Genomic DNA, 18,453 nt, shown 5'->3' on the forward strand with positions numbered 1-18,453 from the left:
GCACATCTGCACAGGGACACAGTGGTTGCTGCGGCACCTGTCACGCGCTTCCCTACCCAGAGCGATGGTGTCCTGGATTTCACTTGCATTCAGTAATGATGTCCAAGTCCCCATTTCACTCCCAACCTGAGCACACCCCTCCAGAGCCAGCCACGCTGTGGTCACATGCTGCCAGACCAGCCCGAGGAGCTCTTCTCTGCGGTGGCACTAACGAGAGCATTGCACTGAACCTGGAAACTGGTACTGGCACCACAAAGCATCCGCAACCTAAATCAGAAACGAATATCCTCCGGGGACAGCACATCTCCCATTCTCTATTAGGTATCTAGGATAGCGAGCTAACGAGGAGACTGATCAAGTGTGAGGTAAGTTTCCATGAGCTGCCTTCACTGTGGTCAACAAATTTAGCAGCTAAAAACCTACCCCACTTAGCAAGAAACGGGATTTAAAAATAAAACTAATCCGATCCACAGATTTATATCTCAAATCCTCTCCTCCCCAGTTTCTAAATATCATTTGCCAATAGACTGAGAGCTATGGGGTCATATTGCAACTGGGTGACAAACAGAAAGAAAGGGTTGAAACGTATATATAATCTGCACACGTAGCGTGTACAAGTGCCCCAAGAGATTTGGAAAAGACATAGGTAGATGTACCACGGAGAACCTTGAACCCAAGCCAGAGCCAGATTCTTCTTTTATCTGCAGGGTGCAGCTATATATTCCCTCTCTCTGTCTTGCCTTATTCCTAAACCACACCTGTCCCCACGGTGTCTGAGTGCCACGTGGAACGGAGAGCTGAGTTGGCCCCCATATCCCGAAGGCAGGCTAGAGGATGAGGAGTTTATTGATAATAGTTCACTCCACAGAGCCCTTAGTAAAAACCCTTCAAAGCATTATTTCCTAGTACACCCAGCTTCTTGGGTCAAGCATGGGGCAGCGCCTTTGGGAACTGGAGGCAGAGGGGAGAGAGACCTCAGAGCAGACAGGCTTGGGTGCTGTTGCTCCCATTCCTGGTCTTCTGGCAAAAACAACAGTGGCAATGGGCAAAGGAGGGGCTGTCTCTTGGAATAAGAAAGGGATCCCATGGGCAATCATAGGAGATCCCCAGTGAGAAGGAAGGTCACAGAAGAAAAGCGCTGTGTGCAGCAGACCTGGTGCCCCACCGAACTCCCTCTGCAGCCAGCATCTCCTGATCAAGCTCCCCTTAATCCTGGAGATTAGAGAAGCACGTGTGTGTGCAAGGGGACACCTCAAGGCTGGAGATAACCAAGCAGCTGCCCAGAGCTTTATCCAAGTATGAGCACTATGTGTGCCCACAAGGCAAGGCCTTCATTTGGAAATGACCTCAGAGACCCTGCAGCCCACCACGGCTGGGAGCACCGGTGTGGCGCGGCGCAGCGTGGCTACAGCACCTCGGGCTGTTACATGGGGGGCAGCCCGGGAAGACCCTGTGGGGAGAAAGACCAAGTGCAGAGGGGTGCAGAGGTCCTGAACCGCTCTCCCCACTTCCACTTGCCCAAAGGGAAAGGGGATGAGAGAGGGAGATGAGCAGTGTGTGTCCAGTCACCGGTGCCGCGGTTAGTAACCCTACCCCTTTTGTCCCCGCTGCAGTGAGACTCCATGACAGCATATCCGAGGAGGCGCACCACTACCTGATATTTGATCTGTAAGTAATAGCGGTGTTTCCTGATCCCCATGCCAGAGGCCTTTCTCCATGAGCACATTGCCCCTCACCTAGCCCTTCACTCCTGCCTTGGCATCCTATTTCTCCAGGGTCTCGCGCCAACCTGCTCCGCTGCATCCCTGGGAACAAGGGTCGGATTAATGGGACCAGTGTCAAGATGCCATTTCCCTCCCACTCGCAGGTCTTGCGTTCTGCAGGGCTCATCCCTCCAGGCATTGGAGAGCAACAATTAGCATGTTTAATGCACGCTCCCCGGAGGTCCTGATACTGCTGCAGTGGCCGCTGTCCTCAGCTGGATCCTGTCGGATGCGGCTGCTTCTGTCCCTGCCTCCTTTGAGACAGTGCAGCCCCGAAACCCAAGCAGTCACAAAATCATATAAACTGAGGGTTGGAGGGACCTCAGGAGGCCACATCTAGTCCAAGCCCCTGCTCAAGGCAGGGCCATCCCCAACTACATCATCCCAGCCAAGTCTTTGTCTGCCTGGGTCTTAAACACCTCCAAGGATGGAGCGTCCCCCACCTCTCTAGGTGACTTGGCCACTGCCTTACTATCCTCCTAGGGAGAAAGTTTTTTCCTAATATCCCACCTCAACTTCCCCTGCTGCAACTATCCCATTGCTCCTTGTCCTGCCATCTGCCCCCACTGGGAACAGTCCAGCTCCATCCTCTTTGCAGCCCCCCTGCAGGGAGGTGACGGCTGCTATCAAATCCCCCCTTGGTCTTCTCTTCTCCAGACTCAACCACCCCAGTTCCCTCAGCCTCTCCTCACCAGTCCTGTCCCCCAGCCCCATTTTCATTGCCCTCCACCGGCTCATCTCCAATGTCTCCACATCCTTTCTGCAGTGGGGGGCCACAACTGCACACAGGACTCCCGATGTGCTGAATAGAGGGGAGGAATCACTGCCCTCGATCTGCCAGCAATGCTCCTACTGATGCAGCCCAGGATGCCATTAGCCTTCCTGGCAGCAAGGGCACACTGCTGGCTCATATTTAGGTCCCACCCCATTGCGGAGTGCATGGGAATAGAAGCTCAGTTTTCTAATTGTCTGGGAAAAATCAGGGCCAAGCATCTAAAGCCCCTCGCCCTACAGCCCCCGTCTATCCAGCAGCCCTCACACACACCCCTGCGTCACCCCGGCTCCACGTGTTACTCTTCTCCTAGCTGGTCTTCAGTTCCTTTCGGGGGGCCGAAACCTCGGCGGGTGTTCAAATGCCTCCCCGATATTTCCCAAGCTGTGTGTGACACCTCGCCTGCTTCATCCGCAGCGTCACAGGCGGGGAGCTGTTTGAGGACATCGTGGCCAGAGAGTACTACAGTGAAGCGGATGCCAGGTGAGCAAGGAAGCCCACCGGGCGTGACCCTGCCAGGCCGGGCAGTTGTGTTCAGCCTGGCCCCGGACGCGCTGGGGCGCCTCATTTCCCTAGCAGCCTGGCGTCAGCCCCCGCCCGCAGACTCAGGCACTCGCGGATTTACGGTATCTGAGCATCAGTGTCTTTGTGTTGAGCAGTCATTCGATAATAGGGCTCTGCTGTGCAAATAACTGTTGCTTCCTGGGGTGCTCTCAAATACCAGCTGCGATGCTGCAAAAAGGCTCATTCTCACTGACGCACATCCCCTGCAAAGGATGCAGTGCGCTGTCACGGTGTCTATTCCCCTGCCAAAGCCAAGCTCTATTAAGTCACCGTGAATGGTACCTCCTTTCCCAGACTGACAACGCAAAATCAGCATGCAACCCCCCTGCCCGCCTGGTTGCAACACACGGCCTACCCTCACTAGTATGTGAGACAGGGGACCCCAGTAGCACACTGGTCTCCCGGTCGGGAAAGCATGGGACAGCAGCAAGCTGGGGAATCCCAGGAAGATACAGCAGGTGCCGTATGATTTGCAATCTTTACCCATTCTGGTAGTTATATTTAAAGGCGTTTCTGAGGCATTGACCTCAGGAGTAGCTGTGTACCTTGAAAGTCCAAATGAATGAGGTGTCATCACGGCTCTGTGAAGGAGGGAGGCATTCGCCTTAACGTACAAAGACACAGAGAGAAGAAGTGACTTTCCCCGGTCACACAAGGCTGTGGGGGAGAGCTGGACGGAGCCCAGTCCAGCGTCTTCTCCTGTGGGAGCAACACTCCTGGCTTTGCTTCAGTATTGATGGCGCAGCTCAGGGCATAGGGAATATGATGGAGGTGAAAGCCAGCACAGCCTTACACTGACCCTCAGGCACGCAACCCTGCTGCTCTGTGCAAGAAAGTATCTTGCTTTATTTCCTTCTGTGAAATGGGCTTCCAGTGGGGCTCTCTGCATGCCCAGGGTCAGTGACAACCAACGCCAGCAGCCTGCAAAAACAAGGGAGATAAAGACACTTCCTTTTGCAGGCAGGTGTTCGGTAACAAAAGTTAAAACCCGCTGGGCATCTGGGAAATTCTTGCGGCTTCGTTCTGGGCCGTCCGTGGTTTAACGAGCTGCGTGTGACAAAGGGACAGGGAGACCAGATAAGCCTAAGCACGCGGGGCGCCGCTAACTTTCTGTCTTCGAAGCTCGCTGGCTCAAGCTAATTCCATCACGATGCCCCCAACTCTCGTTATCACGCCGCTCTCATTGTTTCTGCGGGGAGCTGATTAGATCGTTTTAGCTCATTACCTCCGGCAGCCGTACGAGTTCATAAAGTGAGCGGCGCGTTCCTCCTCTGCTGCTCACAAGGGTGGTTTAATGACTTCAGTAACCCCCAGCTGTCTTCTGTTGACAAGCCGGTCGTAATTGCTCTACCTGTGTCTGTGCTGCATGTCCGTGGGGCTCTGCGATGTGGAGCCAGTGGTGGGAAGAGGGGGCGTGGGCAGTCGTGGGAAGAGAGGAAACCAAAGGGAAGGCCCGGAGGAAACGTGCCCATAGCATAGACACGTCCTCCGTCCTTTCTCTCCCCAGCCATTGCATTCAGCAGATCCTGGAAGCCGTCCTGCATTGTCACCAGATGGGGGTGGTGCATCGGGATCTCAAGGTAAGCGTTGCGGTGGAGGGTCTCTTGAAGGCCTCCGAGGTACGTGAGCATCATCAAGGGAGAGACGGCCAAACGCGGCTTCTCCCGTGTCTTCCTCGGGGCCGACTGGGATGCTTCCCGCGCTGGGTGAAGAATGTCTTACGGGGCGTCAGGAAGCCCAGGGCACAAAGCCGAGCCAGGCCTGCTAGGGCGTCTGCCTTAGGAGTAGGAAGAGAGAAGAAAGTCCTGCTCGTGCCAGCCTTCCCTTCCAGGAGCTAAACCCCTCACTCTTGCGACGGTGGGGAAGGGTGGCTGGGTTGACTCAAAGGGTTGGTGGCCACCAGTAGGATTAGAAAGGACTACAACAGCAGTTCCTAACTTTAAAACAAGACGACATTAATTACCGCCGGCTCATTTTTCAGTTCAACCATAAGCAGCACCCACAAATGTTTGCCGTATAAAGTAATGACAATAAATCTGTTAACGTGTACCACCGACAGGTTGCCTGCGTACCACCAGTGGTAGTGCGTACCGCAAATTGGGAGCCGCTGGTAGAAGGTGAAGGATCCCGCTGTTTGGCTTGGAGTCCCTACGGGAGGGATTGAGGGGACTCTTCCGGCCCATGCTCCAGACTGCGGGGAGGAACATGATCCTTGCTTTCATTTCACCTGGAGTAGGACATGCTTAGCCATCCTGGCTGGAGTCTAGCTGGGGCTGGATGGGGTTGCATTTTCCAGCAATTAGCTTGAAGCCTTCTCAATCCAGCTCTCCCGGGAGCTCCTGTAAGAGAGACCCTCCATGCTGTCAGGGGAAGGGATTGCAAGGCGCTGGACTAATGCAAGCTGGAGCTGAACGCTCTCCTCTCCCCCTCCCTCTCCTGGCATGTGCCTCGTTCAGGCATACATGGAGGAGGAGCTGGATTTCCAAGCCTGAACCGGCTTCCCATTACCAGTGACTCTGGTAATACCTGGGAATCAATAGGCGCTGTCTTCCCTCGATCTGCCCGCCATTTGTCTGGGCTTTACTGGCCCAGCTGGATGGTTCCAGCCTGGCTATTGCAGTCAATAGAGAGTAGTGAGGCCATCAGTCTCCCTTACAGCCGTAATAACATTGTCACGGCATAGGAACCGGGAGCCAGGCGCCTCAGCAGAGATGGAGACCTGATCCCTATTTCTTCCTCACCCCTAATATGGGCCTGAGGTGCAGCAGCAGCCCTCGGAGGAAGGACAGGGGCTTGGCCAGCCATCACCCCTCTGGCTTCGGCTGGGCTCGCTCCACAGACCCTCCTAGTCAGCCAGGAGGCTGAACAGATGTAGTTTGGGTCTTCAGAGGCATTGCCTGCCACAGAGAAGCTGCCCGAGCACATGCAAATCTGTGCAAGTGGTGGCTCTGTGCATGGAGGTGTGAAGGCATCATCGGGGCCTGAGGCCGTGTAAGCGCGAGGAAGCTAGGTGGCCCTGCAAAGTGGGCTTCATGGTGGGGGAAAGCCCCCTAACTGCAGGAGGGAAGGAAGGAGGACAGTGCGTCTTGTCCTCCACACTGCAGTGGTGGGGAAGGACCAGCTCGCACTGTCCTCTTCGAAGCACCTTGGTCTGGAGCGCTCCCTTTGCCTTCCCTTCCCGGCAGAGGCCAGCAATCGGGCACGATGGGCTGCAGCGACACGTCATGGCACACAAGTGCCGTGCCCTATAGCCAGACCCCAGCACTTGCTCTTCCCTACTCAGGACAGGTCTAACCAGGCAGACGTCCCGGGCTTTTCAACGAACTGGCCCTTGCATCTCCAGTCTGATGGTGAAGAGCCTCTTGCCAGGCTCAGGAGACAAGAGCCCGTTGTCGGTAGACTTGGCAGCGGTGATTCATGCCGTGCTCTCCGATGCAGACAGCCCCAGGCAAGGGGCCTTGCTGTGCTGCCCAGGCTCTTTGACACTTCACCAGGAGGCTGATTTCTCACTGGATCCCTCCTTTCTTCCTGCAGCCAGAGAACCTGCTGCTGGCATCCAAGCTGAAGGGGGCTGCGGTCAAGCTCGCTGACTTCGGCCTCGCCATTGAGGTGGAGGGTGATCAGCAGGCCTGGTTCGGTGAGTGGCCTGGGGTTTCTTGATTTCCTCCTTTGACATCTTCCATGGGGTGGCACCGCCTCCAGCGCCCACCTTCTTGCCCACAAATATTGTATTAGTGTTGGAGCTAGGAGTATTTTCTGCCCCATCCCAAGTATCTAAGTGCTGGGTTCAAAAACTCCTGCTCAGCTCCCCTGGCCAAGCCCGAGCCCAGCGAGGGAGCCCAGTGGCACGGGGCCCCCGGGAGCTTTTGTGGCTGTATGGTGCGAACTCCAGACCATGCAGCTTGGCATTGGTTGCCACTAAAAAGATGCATTGTGGGTCCCCAAGTGGCTTGGTATAATCAAGTGATAAGAAAAGCAACCCAACAGAAATCTAGTGAGCGGATTTGCAGAAATAGCATGTGAGTCACCAAGCTACTACCGGGATTGTAGGACTCTTGTTGGGTGGGGGTAGAGCCACGATTAGTATCCCCGCAATGGCAAACCCGCTCCAGCTCACTGGAGGCCTGGCACGTCTATTCGCTATTCTGTCTTCATCCTGAGTCACAGGACACTCGGGGAGGGATGTGTCATGCCGATCTGCTACACAGAATTTGAGGTCTTACTAGAGAGGGCTGCCATATCCCAGGAAAAGGCCCAGCACGCAGCCAACCTGCCACGGTAGAGAGGAAGATGTGGGAAAGGGCAGCCGTAGGATGCAAACCCAGACCTTCCTCTAGTGCTCTGCCAACGCGGCTCGATCCAGGAAGCTGGCTTCCCACCCCTCGTGACTCATAATCCTTTCCTTTAACTTGCCTGATTAGCTGCTAACGAGCCAGAGCTTCCTAAACACAGACTGGCTTCCCGGCAACACCCGTGGAAGTTGGGAGTCACGGTGCCAAAGCGGATGGCGTTAGGCTGGATTAGCACCCACATGATGGAGCACGGGATGTGGCTCCCTGCTCCACGCCAGGGCCGTTCAGTGAGATCATGCTAGCGTGGTCCCGCTGCGTGCCCGATTGCCTTAATACACTCATTGTGGTGCCAGACCCAGCCACTGGGACATTCGGGGAAGCAGTGGTGTGACGGGGTGTCATTTGCCTTGGGTCATTAGGTTTTGCAGGCACCCCGGGGTACCTTTCCCCAGAAGTGCTCCGGAAGGACCCTTATGGCAAGGCTGTGGACCTGTGGGCATGCGGTAAGTCAGACGAGGCTGGGGGATTTGGGGGAAGCAGCGGAGCTACTGATTCGCCCCACTCTCTGCCACAGCCGCTGGCATGGTGGGGAGGATTTCTCTGGAGCACTTCTCCAGACATTGCATTGGAGGACCATACCCCAACCTGTCCCGCAGCCATGCCCTGCCTGCCCACTGCTTGCCACTCCTACGGCATCACTTCGTATTTGATTTAAGTGTCAAATAGGATGCTGCGGCTTCTGAGTGTTAAACCCCAGAGGCCCTGGGCTTTCAGCGTGCAACACTGGCTTTCTGTGTCCTGGACGAGCATCCTGGGCAGGAGTAGGAGGTTCCCCAATGGGTCAAGCCCTTTCCTCTCAGCCGGCTCAAAATGCCGCCGCGTTCTCCAAAGAGCCACCCGTTGTGAAATGCCAGCACTTCTCACAGGGCCGTGCCAGAGGCACGAGGCCAGCCCGCGTGTGCAGTCACGTCTCTGGAACACAATGCACCAGTGACCCAGTTAATTAAAAGCGTCACCTTCAAATTGATTTCACAGCTCGTGCATGGGGAGAGGCACCGCTCCTTGAACACACTTCCAGATCATCACTCTGCAGATTAAAACAGATTTCTTCTTGGGCCCAGCCCTTTCGCAGGAAGCTCGTGCCCAGCGCACGCCTACGTTTTGTGTGTGCAGTTGCCAGCCCCAGGTGCACGGATGGTGGTGCACCGATGGTGGCATCTCCAATCTAGGGCTGGCTGAGTGTCTCACCAGCCATGTGCACACTGAGTCACTTGGTGCACACCCTGCAGTTGGGCACACAAGCACGCCCAGGCTTATTCAACCCCCCTGTTTCCCTGTTTATACTAGTGCACAGCTTGGGTCTGTACAGGCTTGGGTCCCTGAGCCTTGGACCTGTCCCCTTCCCCAACAGGAGTCGGTCGTAATGTTCTCCCACCTTCCTCTTGAACAGGAGTCATCCTCTACATTCTCCTGGTTGGGTATCCACCTTTTTGGGATGAGGATCAGCATCGACTCTACCAGCAGATCAAAGCCGGGGCCTACGATGTAAGTGGATTTTGTTTTTCTCCCTGCCTTCCTCTTCTCTCACGTCTCCTTCTTCTCCCCTCCCTCACATGCCCCCTTGCTTCTGGGTCCCCACTTTTGCTCCCTTATAAAAACAGGCCTGGGAGCTGAGACCAACAGGTATCTGGAAGGACATCACTGGCTACTTAAGGTGCCTGTGATTGAGGAATATAGGCACCGGTCGTGGCGAGACACTCCAAACCTCAGGAGAAGCAAAAAGGGGAGCAAAAGCATGAGCGGGTTTGAGTTTTTCCAACAGAGAACAGACCCTTCGTTCTTCCCAGCGCGAGACAAGGCCCTCCTCTCAGAGGACAGTACAAGGATGAGCCAAGCTTTACTGGGCAGCAGAAGACAGGCGTTTCTGTTGCTATCCCCAGCCTCACATTTTGTCCCCTTGCCTTGCAGTTCCCTTCGCCTGAGTGGGATACAGTCACTCCAGAAGCAAAAGACCTCATCAACAAGATGCTGACAATCAACCCCTCCAAGCGCATCACGGCAGCCGAGGCTCTGAAGCACCCCTGGATATCGGTAAGTGTGCACCCTGGCAGGGCAGGCATTGAAAAAACGAGCAAGCGTGGGATGAGATGGGACCGGCTCCTTCGTGGTGCTACGCACCTCTTCAGGACACCGGTCCAGACATCTGGAAGCATTATGCAAATGTGGCGACGCTTTACTCTGCATATTGAATATTTACAGTCCTGTATATCCACCGTCTATTTTCTGTGTGATCAAGAGGCTGTTCTCCCACTCCGCCCCTCCTCCCAGCGCTCAGTACGGGACCGGCTGGCAGGATTTTCTCACCGTCGGGATGAGACATTTAGGTGCCTTTAAATCTCAGTGAAATAGAAGTGTGAATACAAACAGTGTTAAATGCTCACGCTCAGATGCAGATGCCCTGAGAAGGAGAGAAGACGTGCTGTCTCGGCCCAGCCAACAGAAGTGCCCAGTGACTCCACTAGTGTCCTGTACTCATCGGGGCCCTTTGGACAGCATTGCTTCCCCCTCTCCGAGGGATGGGAAGGGGCTGTGCCTGACTTGTTGCCCCAGCTCCTGGGCTGCTGGTTGAGCCCTCGTGCTATGCTTCCCCATGCTGGAAGCCTCATGCTGTAAACTCACGCCCTCTCCCATGCCCTCCCATAGTTTCACAGAGGGGCTGGAAGGGACCATTTACCCTGCACCCTAACCCTAACCCCTAACCCTCGTGCTCCTCTGATTGACCCCGATCTCGACGGTCTCTGTAGGATGCTCCTGCCACTGTGTACAGTGGGGCCTAGGCGTCTGGGGGACAGGGCATCCTACCAACACGAGCCCTTAGGTCCCCGTGTTTTCCTGGGATGTTTTGGGAAGCTGCTCGGGGCGGGTGGATCGGAGGGCCAGCCGGAGCGCGTAGCCAGCTGCGCAGACTCAGAGAAGCCAGAGGGATTTGGAGGCAGGCCTGCGTGTTTTCCCCAGGCAATTGCTTACAGCTTTTACCACGCTGACATTTCCTGGCTCCCAGGGATCCCGAGTTCCCCGGGGTGCACAGAAGGGACCCGGCTCCCAGCGCGAGTCCCTGACTCGCCGCGTGACCCAGAGGGAAAAGTCACTGGCCTCCTTGTACCTCGGCCACACGCAGATGGAAAATGATGCGGAGGGGGAAAAAGCAGGAATGTCAGAGAAAACCAGACACTTCCTCTGGCCCGAACTCCCCTGGGGAAGCTGCAAATTACCCACGGCCAAACGAACGTCCTCCTCCCCGCGCTGCCAGGAACCCGCGTCCCCAGGGATGCTTCTCTCGGGATGTTTTTTGGATTCTGGCATCCCTGCAGGCCTGAACCCTGCTTCGCTTTCCACGCGGGCAGGGTTTTCTCTTCCGTGAGCAATTGTAGTGGCGTTCCTGAAATCTCCAGCCCAATTCACCCCAACGCCATCAGACGGAGCTGGCTTCTCCAGGAGGTCTGAATGGTGTTGCAGTCCATACAGGGGGGCCTCCAGGCCTGGCCTCAGGGCCTTGTTAAGGCCATAACCCCCCAGTTCCACCAAGATTTCCACCCCTCACAGCAGGGCTAGTTATCCAGGCACAAGGGTCAGCTGCAGGCAGAGCTCAGCTCTCTGCCAGCAAAATGCAGAGAGAACAAGGTGCAAAGGTGGTAGGAGGGTAACAAACTCCTGCTAAAGTTTCAGCAGCTGGTGCCAGGGGCCCCATCGGCCCGTACGTCTCGGGACGGATGCATGAGTACAAGAGTGGATGTATGTGCCCCGAGCTGTCCCTCCTGCATGTCTCTGCTCTCCCTCCTGTCCATCTTCACCCCTGAGCGGGCTCTTGCTCTGTCTTCCAGCACCGTGCCACTGTGGCATCCTGCATGCACAGACAGGAGACAGTGGACTGCCTGAAGAAATTCAACGCCAGAAGGAAGCTGAAGGTAATTTCGGGCTCCCAGCTCCGGGAGCCCTCTGGGAAATGCAGATGTGGGTTTGTTTGCCTGAACGGAAGAGGTCAGCATGTCTTGGAGAGCAGGAATCAATGTGATGCCAAGAGTGGGGGATTTTGTGGGAGCCTGACAGGCTCTGAACATGAGGACCCCGATGCAAAAGGATGCAACGGAGGAACAGGTTACATGTGAACAGTGGAGAGCCACCTGTTACTGGTGCCATGCATATGTTTTTTTGCATGGAAGTTGCATGAGGCTACAGGGACCAAACAGAGCCCCAGTGCATCCTCCTTCCCCCCCAGGGAACAATGCCTCACTGTGATGTAGCCCCTTTATGCAGGTTATTACCCAAAAGATGCCAAATCTCAGCGAGCCGCTGGGATCCGTTTGCCTGGGAGGCAGCCCCTTTCCCAATGCACTGCAGTGCCGCACGGTGCAATAGGGTAGATCGAGAAGGGAAGGAGAAAAGTTGTCTCTGGTCCACCCCACACAGGGTTTGAGGTAGGTAGGCAAAACACAGGGCTAAAATCTTCATCAGAGCTAGAGTCCGGAGACATTAGCCAAAAGCAGTTTGGAGCTTGGTGGTCAGAAGAAATCAGCCCTTTGATTTTCCATCTCCACCAAAGGACAACACTTCTAGGTTAGTGGCACCACCCAACCTGATGCTGGGGGCACTGCTTCCCAGCCAGTTTGCAAAATAAAGTGCCCGAACATCCCCCCGCACCATCCTGTTGCCCTCAAACCCCTCCGAACAAGGCGCACCGTCCGTCAGCTTTGGCACGAGGCACAGAGCAGCAGGACTGCAGGCGAGGAGCAAGATTATCTGGAGGAGAAACCGGCAATAATCTGTGATTACTTTTCAACCAGACGAGTAATCTCATTAGTTCAAGGCTGCGCTTCTAAAGAGTATGCCATTACTGCAACGATTACGGTAAAGGGAACACACGACAGGCTACAGAACTAGTTAGAAGAGCTGGTGGGGAAATGGAAACCATCTGTGGGGAACGTTTTTTTGCAATTGCCATTTCTGTGTAAAGGTTAAAGTTTAGCTTTGATGGAAAACACCTCCCCACCCCCCAGCTCTAGATAGTATAAAAACTCATTTAATAGCATCAAACCCCATTCTTAGCTCAGTTATACCCCTTGAAAGCAACAGTAAAGTGTGATTAACTCTAGATTTGCACCAGGCTAAGCCAAAATCAGAATTGGGCCCCATATATAGACTTTGCCCTTTCATCTCAGAGGTGTGGCCAGTTTAGGGGTGGTAGTGCAATACTTGAAGCTGGGGCTGGAAAGATGAGGGGAGTCCTGGCACGTCCACTGCTTTTATTCCGACCGAATCTCCGGAGAGCAAGCAAGGTGCGTGGCATTTCTCCTAGCAGTTTTGCTAGAAGTAATCCTCACCCAAATACCCCGTGTGAAATCTCTCTCGTCTCTCGATAGTGCTGGAGCTTAGGGTGTAAGAAATGGTGCTGCCTACACGAGGTGTAAAAAAGGCCAAGGGGAGAGACCCAAACGGCCTGCTTCCCCCTACCAGCTAGAGAGCAGGGCCCCTGCGTCACGTCTGCCATCCGCCACGTGCTGTCCTGGCCCTACAAGCAGTCTGGACTGCATACACACCCCTGGCACCGCTGCGGTGATCCCCACCGTCCCTAGCTGGTCCCGTTTTCCTCTGGGCAGCCTTTGCATGGAAGGGCAGGCGGCCGGGGAAACAGAGGGGCCTGACTCTGAGCACGGTGATCTCTCTTTCCTTTCTTTCCTTTCTGCCTCCTGTGTGTTTCAGGGAGCTATTCTCACGACCATGCTGGCGACCCGCAATTTTTCTGGTAGGTGCTGTCCGGGCGGCTCGTCCCTTTGCATGTCTCATGCTTTGGGTTTCCGGTGGCAAGTGAAAACTGATTATGGGCCCTGCCGGCGTGGACTGCTAAAGACTGGCTTGGCTTGTCCTTTCTCCCTGTGCTGCTGTTTCCATACCCAGGCACATGCCTGCGATAAGTGAGGGCCTGAGCAGGGCAGATTCAGGTCCTATGTGACTCTCTGCCTCCGCGGAGGGGCTCCTGGGATGGGTCCCACAATCCTGTGCCTCTGGCTGGCCTGGAAAGCAAGAGCTCTGCCGCAGGGAGGTCACCCAGGGCAGCCCAGTATAGCCCGTGAGTAATCAGGTTGCTCTCCTTGATCTGACCGCCCAGCTGGGAGGCCAGCCCTCGGGGCCCTGTCTGGAGAGGGGTGGGGGCTGGACTCGTGGAAGCCCCCCCTGCACTCACACCCACTGGAAACGGTCCCAGGAGCCAGTAGCACTCGACTGCAGGGCTCTGCCTCGGTCTCCCTCCCTCCTTTCTCTCTCTGTGCTCCCTTCGCTCTCTGTCTCTGGAGAGCAAGTCCTGTGAACAGAGTCTCAGCAAAGCTGGGAGTCACTTAGGACATCTCCAACTCATCCCCTGACCCTGGGCAGAAGGTAGGGCTGAGTTGCACCTTCTAGACTAACTCAGTGATTCTCACCCAGGGTGCTGCAGCACCCTGGGTTGACTCAAGACCCGTTCAAGGGTGCTCTGGGGTGCCACATGATACTGTCACTGGGAGGCAGACAAATGTGATTCACAAGACCAACCCGGAGACTTTGAATGGGAATCCAGAGTGCTAAAAACACCTTGCGGGCTGAGTTCTTTGCGGGCTCTAGTATTTTTCTGCAGCCAAAAAATGGGTGAAAACTAAGAGCTGGCATTTCCTCAAGTCTATTGAGGGGGACCTCACAGCTAAAAAGGTGCCACTGGCCTAACTAATTCAGAGTTGGGTAAGCAAGAGCGCACGTCATCGGGGCAATAGCATGCATGCAAGCAGGCAGGAAGGGACATTTGGGAAGGAAAGTCTTGCCGGGAGATAGCTAGTGAGCATCTTCTCTGAGAGCTGCTTTCACTCAGGTGTGCCCCTGGTATAAAGCTAGCCTCGCAGGTGAGAATCCAGCTCACGGGCTCACGAACTCTGTGCACGCTGCTCAGAGCCAGACCTGGCAAGACAGAGGCATCCTGGCACCGGGCAGGGGTCCAGTGAACCTGCTGACCTGAAGAGGAGCACACGTCTGACCTCCAGCACCCAGCCAGCCCCAGGGTTCGGTCAGGTTGGGAGTGCGTGTGGATGCATCTGGGTTTGGACCAGCCTTGGGTTTGTTCCTTGGGTTTGTTTTTTGCTCCATCCAACATGAAGCAAAAAAAAAACACAAAAAAAAAAGACTCCAGCTAGAAAAACATTACTTGGTGATGGTAAATCAGGGAGCAGGTCTCAGGGCTGAGCAGAGCGAGGGCATCTCACCTGCTGGCAGCATGTCCCACTGTCCATCCAGTGTCTCAGAGGGTGTAGTAGTCTCACCTGTTAGCAGCAGTGATATGGGAGTGACGCTGAAAATCGTTTCACTCTGGAAAAGGCCTGACAGGTGGGGGAAGGTTGCAATGAGCTTTCTCCTTTACTGGTTCCTCCTGATTCTGAAAAGCTCGGCAGTTGCAGGGTTAGTGTTAATAACCTCGGTCATTTTATGGTTGGATCGCTCCCAGAATGTGGCCGGTGCTTTTTTAAACAGTCAGAGAAAGGTCCCGCTGTCTACACGGGGGTCCTCACAGTCCACACAGAGCTGTCGCACAGGCCTGGATTCTCAAAAGACCCTCAGACCACACCTGGCATTTTTTAGGTGGCCTGTGAGTGGGTCATTAAATGAGTGGAAGAGCTGCTGGGACTCAATGTGGACACCTGCCCTTGGCAGCTGGTAGGAGAGACAGTGGGGAGTTGTAGCTTATTAAAAGGAGCCATTCTTTTACCCGCTCACATGGGCAGCCAGCTGTGGCCCTGACCTTCAGAGGGTCCTTTGCACCACGGCGGGCACCACTTGCATCTGGACGGGGCTCACACTCACAGTGGTGTGAACAGTGGTACGAGGTACGCAAGGAAGCTGAGCTGGACCCAGTTTCCCAGAGCCAGGGGCAGTCAGCTGGGTGCAGGCCACGTCCTGGGCAGAGAGGAGGCAGGGGCACGTGGAGAGCCCGGAGAGGAAGGAGAGTGTCTGTCTGGGTAGGGTGAAGGGGTTGTGAGCAGGTTCAGCCCCCGGAGCTGGGGCAGGGATGGGCTCACAACAGGGCCCTTTCAGGATGGCACTGCAAGAAGGCGATGGGTCCAGCCCGGACCTCGTGTGAAGCACTCGCTTTTGGCTGGTTGGTGTCTGGGGCGGGGAGTTATTGCAAAGGAGCTGTAGATGTCCAGCTAGGATGCTCCTCAGAGGGATCAGGGGCTAAGCTGGAAGGGACAAAGGGCAGGTGCAGGGGGCTTGGGACCTGCCCGGGGCATGTGGAGAGCTGGGCGTTGTCCTGGGGACAGCTGGGATTTTGCTGACAGTGGTGGTGTCAGCAGCAGCGAGTGGTGCACTGGGGGTCTGAAAGGGTTAAACAGCTGGCAGGGATCTTATATCAGGCCTGGAAGGGGTAAGAGTCTGTCGGGGAGCATCAAAGGCCTGGCAGCTCGGAGCCACCCCCTTTAGCCTCTGCATACCCCACGCGGCAGCCAGCCGTGTGCCGTGGGCTGCGGGAGAGGGGCGCGCGGGGACCTGGCAGTGGGTGCAGGGGCCGTGGCTGGGGAGGGACCCGTGGCCGGTGGGGCCAGCCGGGATACGTGGGCACCACGAAGGCATCTGCGGTGTCGGAACGAGGGCTGCAGCTGTCGGGCCGAGGGGGCCGTAGCACATGACCCCGGCAGCATGGGGCTAAATTTAGACAGGCAGGCAGGCATTTGTTCAGCACTCGGCAGCACACGCCGAGGCAGGCGGCCCCAGCAAGGGGAGCCCGGGCCGGACGGCGGCTGGATGCCCACTGACGCGGCCCCCGGAGGACACGAAGCCCCGGGGAGCTCGCCCTCAGCCCAGCACTCTCCTCCGGCCGCGGGGCTTGACCGTGGAAGCAGCCATGGGCTTTGCAGAGCCGTGCGGCGGGGCGGAGGGCCGGCGCCGAGGAGGGCCCTTGTGAGCTCTGAGCGGGGCCATCGCTGCCGTGCTCTGGAGGGCACCGGCGGCAAGGAGCACTCCTGAGCCCGTGGTCTCCTCCTGCCCCTTCTTGCCTGGCGTGCCCCAGGCCCATCCTTCCTCATGCTGCTCTTGCTCGGCCTGTTGGTCTTGGCGCCCTGCCTGGCCGTGCTCACCGCCTTCTTTTTGTCCGCAGGAGGGAAAAGCGGCGGCAACAAGAAGAACGATGGCGTCAAGGTAAGCCCCCTCCCTCCGGCTAACGCAGCCGCCAGCTCACCCGCAGCAGGGTCCATCGCCCCTTCGCCTTGCCAGGGGCTCCTTCCCCCTGTCCACACATGCTTCTCCCCTAGCAAAGGGGGGTCTGTGCCCTGTGCAAAGCTCCCCAGGACAAGCCTGGCTGAGCAGAGAGAACGGGGATTGACGCTCACGGTTGGGGGCTGCGGCTTCTCCGGCAGGATGGCAACGAGAGGTGGACTTCGGTGAGCCTGGGGCTCCCAGCATCTCTCCTGGAAGGAACGGCCCGTCTTCCAGCAAAGGCACGAGCATAGTTTGATCTGTTCACAGCCATCCGGGTCCTTTCCAGCTCCTCTCACTGCCCCTTCAAGGGGTGTGGGGCTGGTGGGGGCAGGGCTGGCCTTCTCTCCCACCCACATCCACCCCGGAGTTCAGGATTTAGGATAGCAATGAAAAAAAATCCCATTTTGAACCTTGATTGCTCCCCTCGCCCTGAGATTCGAGGGCTTCCTTCCTTCTGCCAGGTGATGTGGGACCCCCCTCTGCAGGTGTTGCCCACAGCTCTCCACCCTGGCCGAGGGCAAGGGGGTCGGCTAGATGCCAACACCCTGGAGAAGCCACCAGCTCCCATCAGCCACTGGCTCTGCTGCCTGTTGCTTGATAACAGGTTGGACAAACACACCTGTGTGAAAGCCCCTTTCTACCCTGCAGCCGGGGCCTGATGACAGCAAGCAGTCACCCTGCAGAGGAGCAGGCACAATGGCCTACCCTGTGGCTATGGGCAGATGGGAGGCGCTCCAGAAATCTCTGGGCTTTCAGCCTGGCAGGGATCAGCAGCCATGGTGACCTCCTCTTGCCATGGGGCTTTTTCAGGGGCCACATTTTGGGCTAGGGAAAGGTCACGGCACCTGCCTTCCCTCTGCCACTGTGCAATGCCAGAAGCCCCAGCATCACCGGAGGAAGTGTCCGCCCCTGAGACACGATTAAAGCCATGCTGTGGGCAGTGGCAGAGGCAAGACAAAACGGAAAGGTGCTCTGGAAAGTCAGAGAAAGAAAAGAAAGAGGCCAGGGCTTGACTGGCCTTCAGTAAGGGTCAGTCTGGTGGGAAATCATTTTCCTCCCCTCCTTGCTAATGTTTTTCTGCCTCGGCTTTGGGGGTGGCTGGGAGGGTGAGCACAGCCCCAGGTCTGAAGGAGGGGCCATGTGTAGAGAAATGGTTGCAAGTAAACACTCTTCTGAACCAAAAAACTACAAGGGAAGGGTCCCTGCTTCCAGATCCGCCCAGGTGGCTTCGGTTTGTATCCTTTGCTTCACAGCCTCATCCCACAGGTCCCGTTGGAAAGGGGAGCAGGGGGGAAGGGGCTGTCCTGTCTGGCAGTATCTTTTGGCATGCCGCTGCAGAGAGTGCATGGCCTGGGCACGGTTTTGCATGGTTCTTCATTGCCAGGACAATCATTTCTGGCGTTGAGCTTGGATAGGCTGGGGAGATGGCTCTTCTCTGCTCCCACAGGGGTGAGGAGGAGGAGGAGAGAGGCCAGAGCCTCAACCCAAACCTCTTTCCCAGTGGGCTGTAACTTTGGCTGATTTCTAACACTGGTCAGTGGCACCGTTCTCGCCTGCCTTGGCTGGAAGGGGCCTGCAGAAAGCCCAGTTGCTCTCCCAGTCATCTCCCTCAGGGTGCAGTGTGGGGAACGTGATTTTGTGACACCATGAGGATGGCCTGCAGCAACCAGGGCAGGCACCAGAGGAGTTTGCTTTTCTGGTTTTACTCACATCTGCCGGGTCCTGAAAACTCCTCGGGTGGTTCCTTGGGAGCGTCATCCTCTCCGTGGAGGGCGTGTTGCTGCTTCTCTGGGGT

General features: G+C 56.3%; 1 protein-coding gene across 4 annotated transcripts in view; it reads left to right on the plus strand.

The window, feature by feature from the left end:
* Positions 1–18,453, plus strand: part of CAMK2A (calcium/calmodulin dependent protein kinase II alpha) — a 54,536-nt gene that overhangs the window by 25,514 nt on the left and 10,569 nt on the right. For all 4 annotated transcript variants that reach the window (XM_090020908.1, XM_090020910.1, XM_090020907.1 and 1 more), the window contains exons 4-13: positions 1,614–1,668; positions 2,953–3,018; positions 4,607–4,679; positions 6,634–6,736; positions 7,811–7,894; positions 8,842–8,936; positions 9,360–9,482; positions 11,273–11,356; positions 13,149–13,191; positions 16,558–16,598. In XM_090020908.1, the coding sequence (XP_089877034.1) occupies positions 1,614–1,668; positions 2,953–3,018; positions 4,607–4,679; positions 6,634–6,736; positions 7,811–7,894; positions 8,842–8,936; positions 9,360–9,482; positions 11,273–11,356; positions 13,149–13,191; positions 16,558–16,598 (767 nt within the window). The remainder of the gene's footprint in view (positions 1–1,613; positions 1,669–2,952; positions 3,019–4,606; positions 4,680–6,633; positions 6,737–7,810; positions 7,895–8,841; positions 8,937–9,359; positions 9,483–11,272; positions 11,357–13,148; positions 13,192–16,557; positions 16,599–18,453) is intronic.

The sequence above is a fragment of the Crocodylus siamensis genome, chromosome 10, assembly GCF_052110815.1.
Source record: "Crocodylus siamensis isolate JL-2025a chromosome 10, ASM5211081v1, whole genome shotgun sequence".
Lineage (NCBI taxonomy): Eukaryota > Metazoa > Chordata > Crocodylia > Crocodylidae > Crocodylus > Crocodylus siamensis.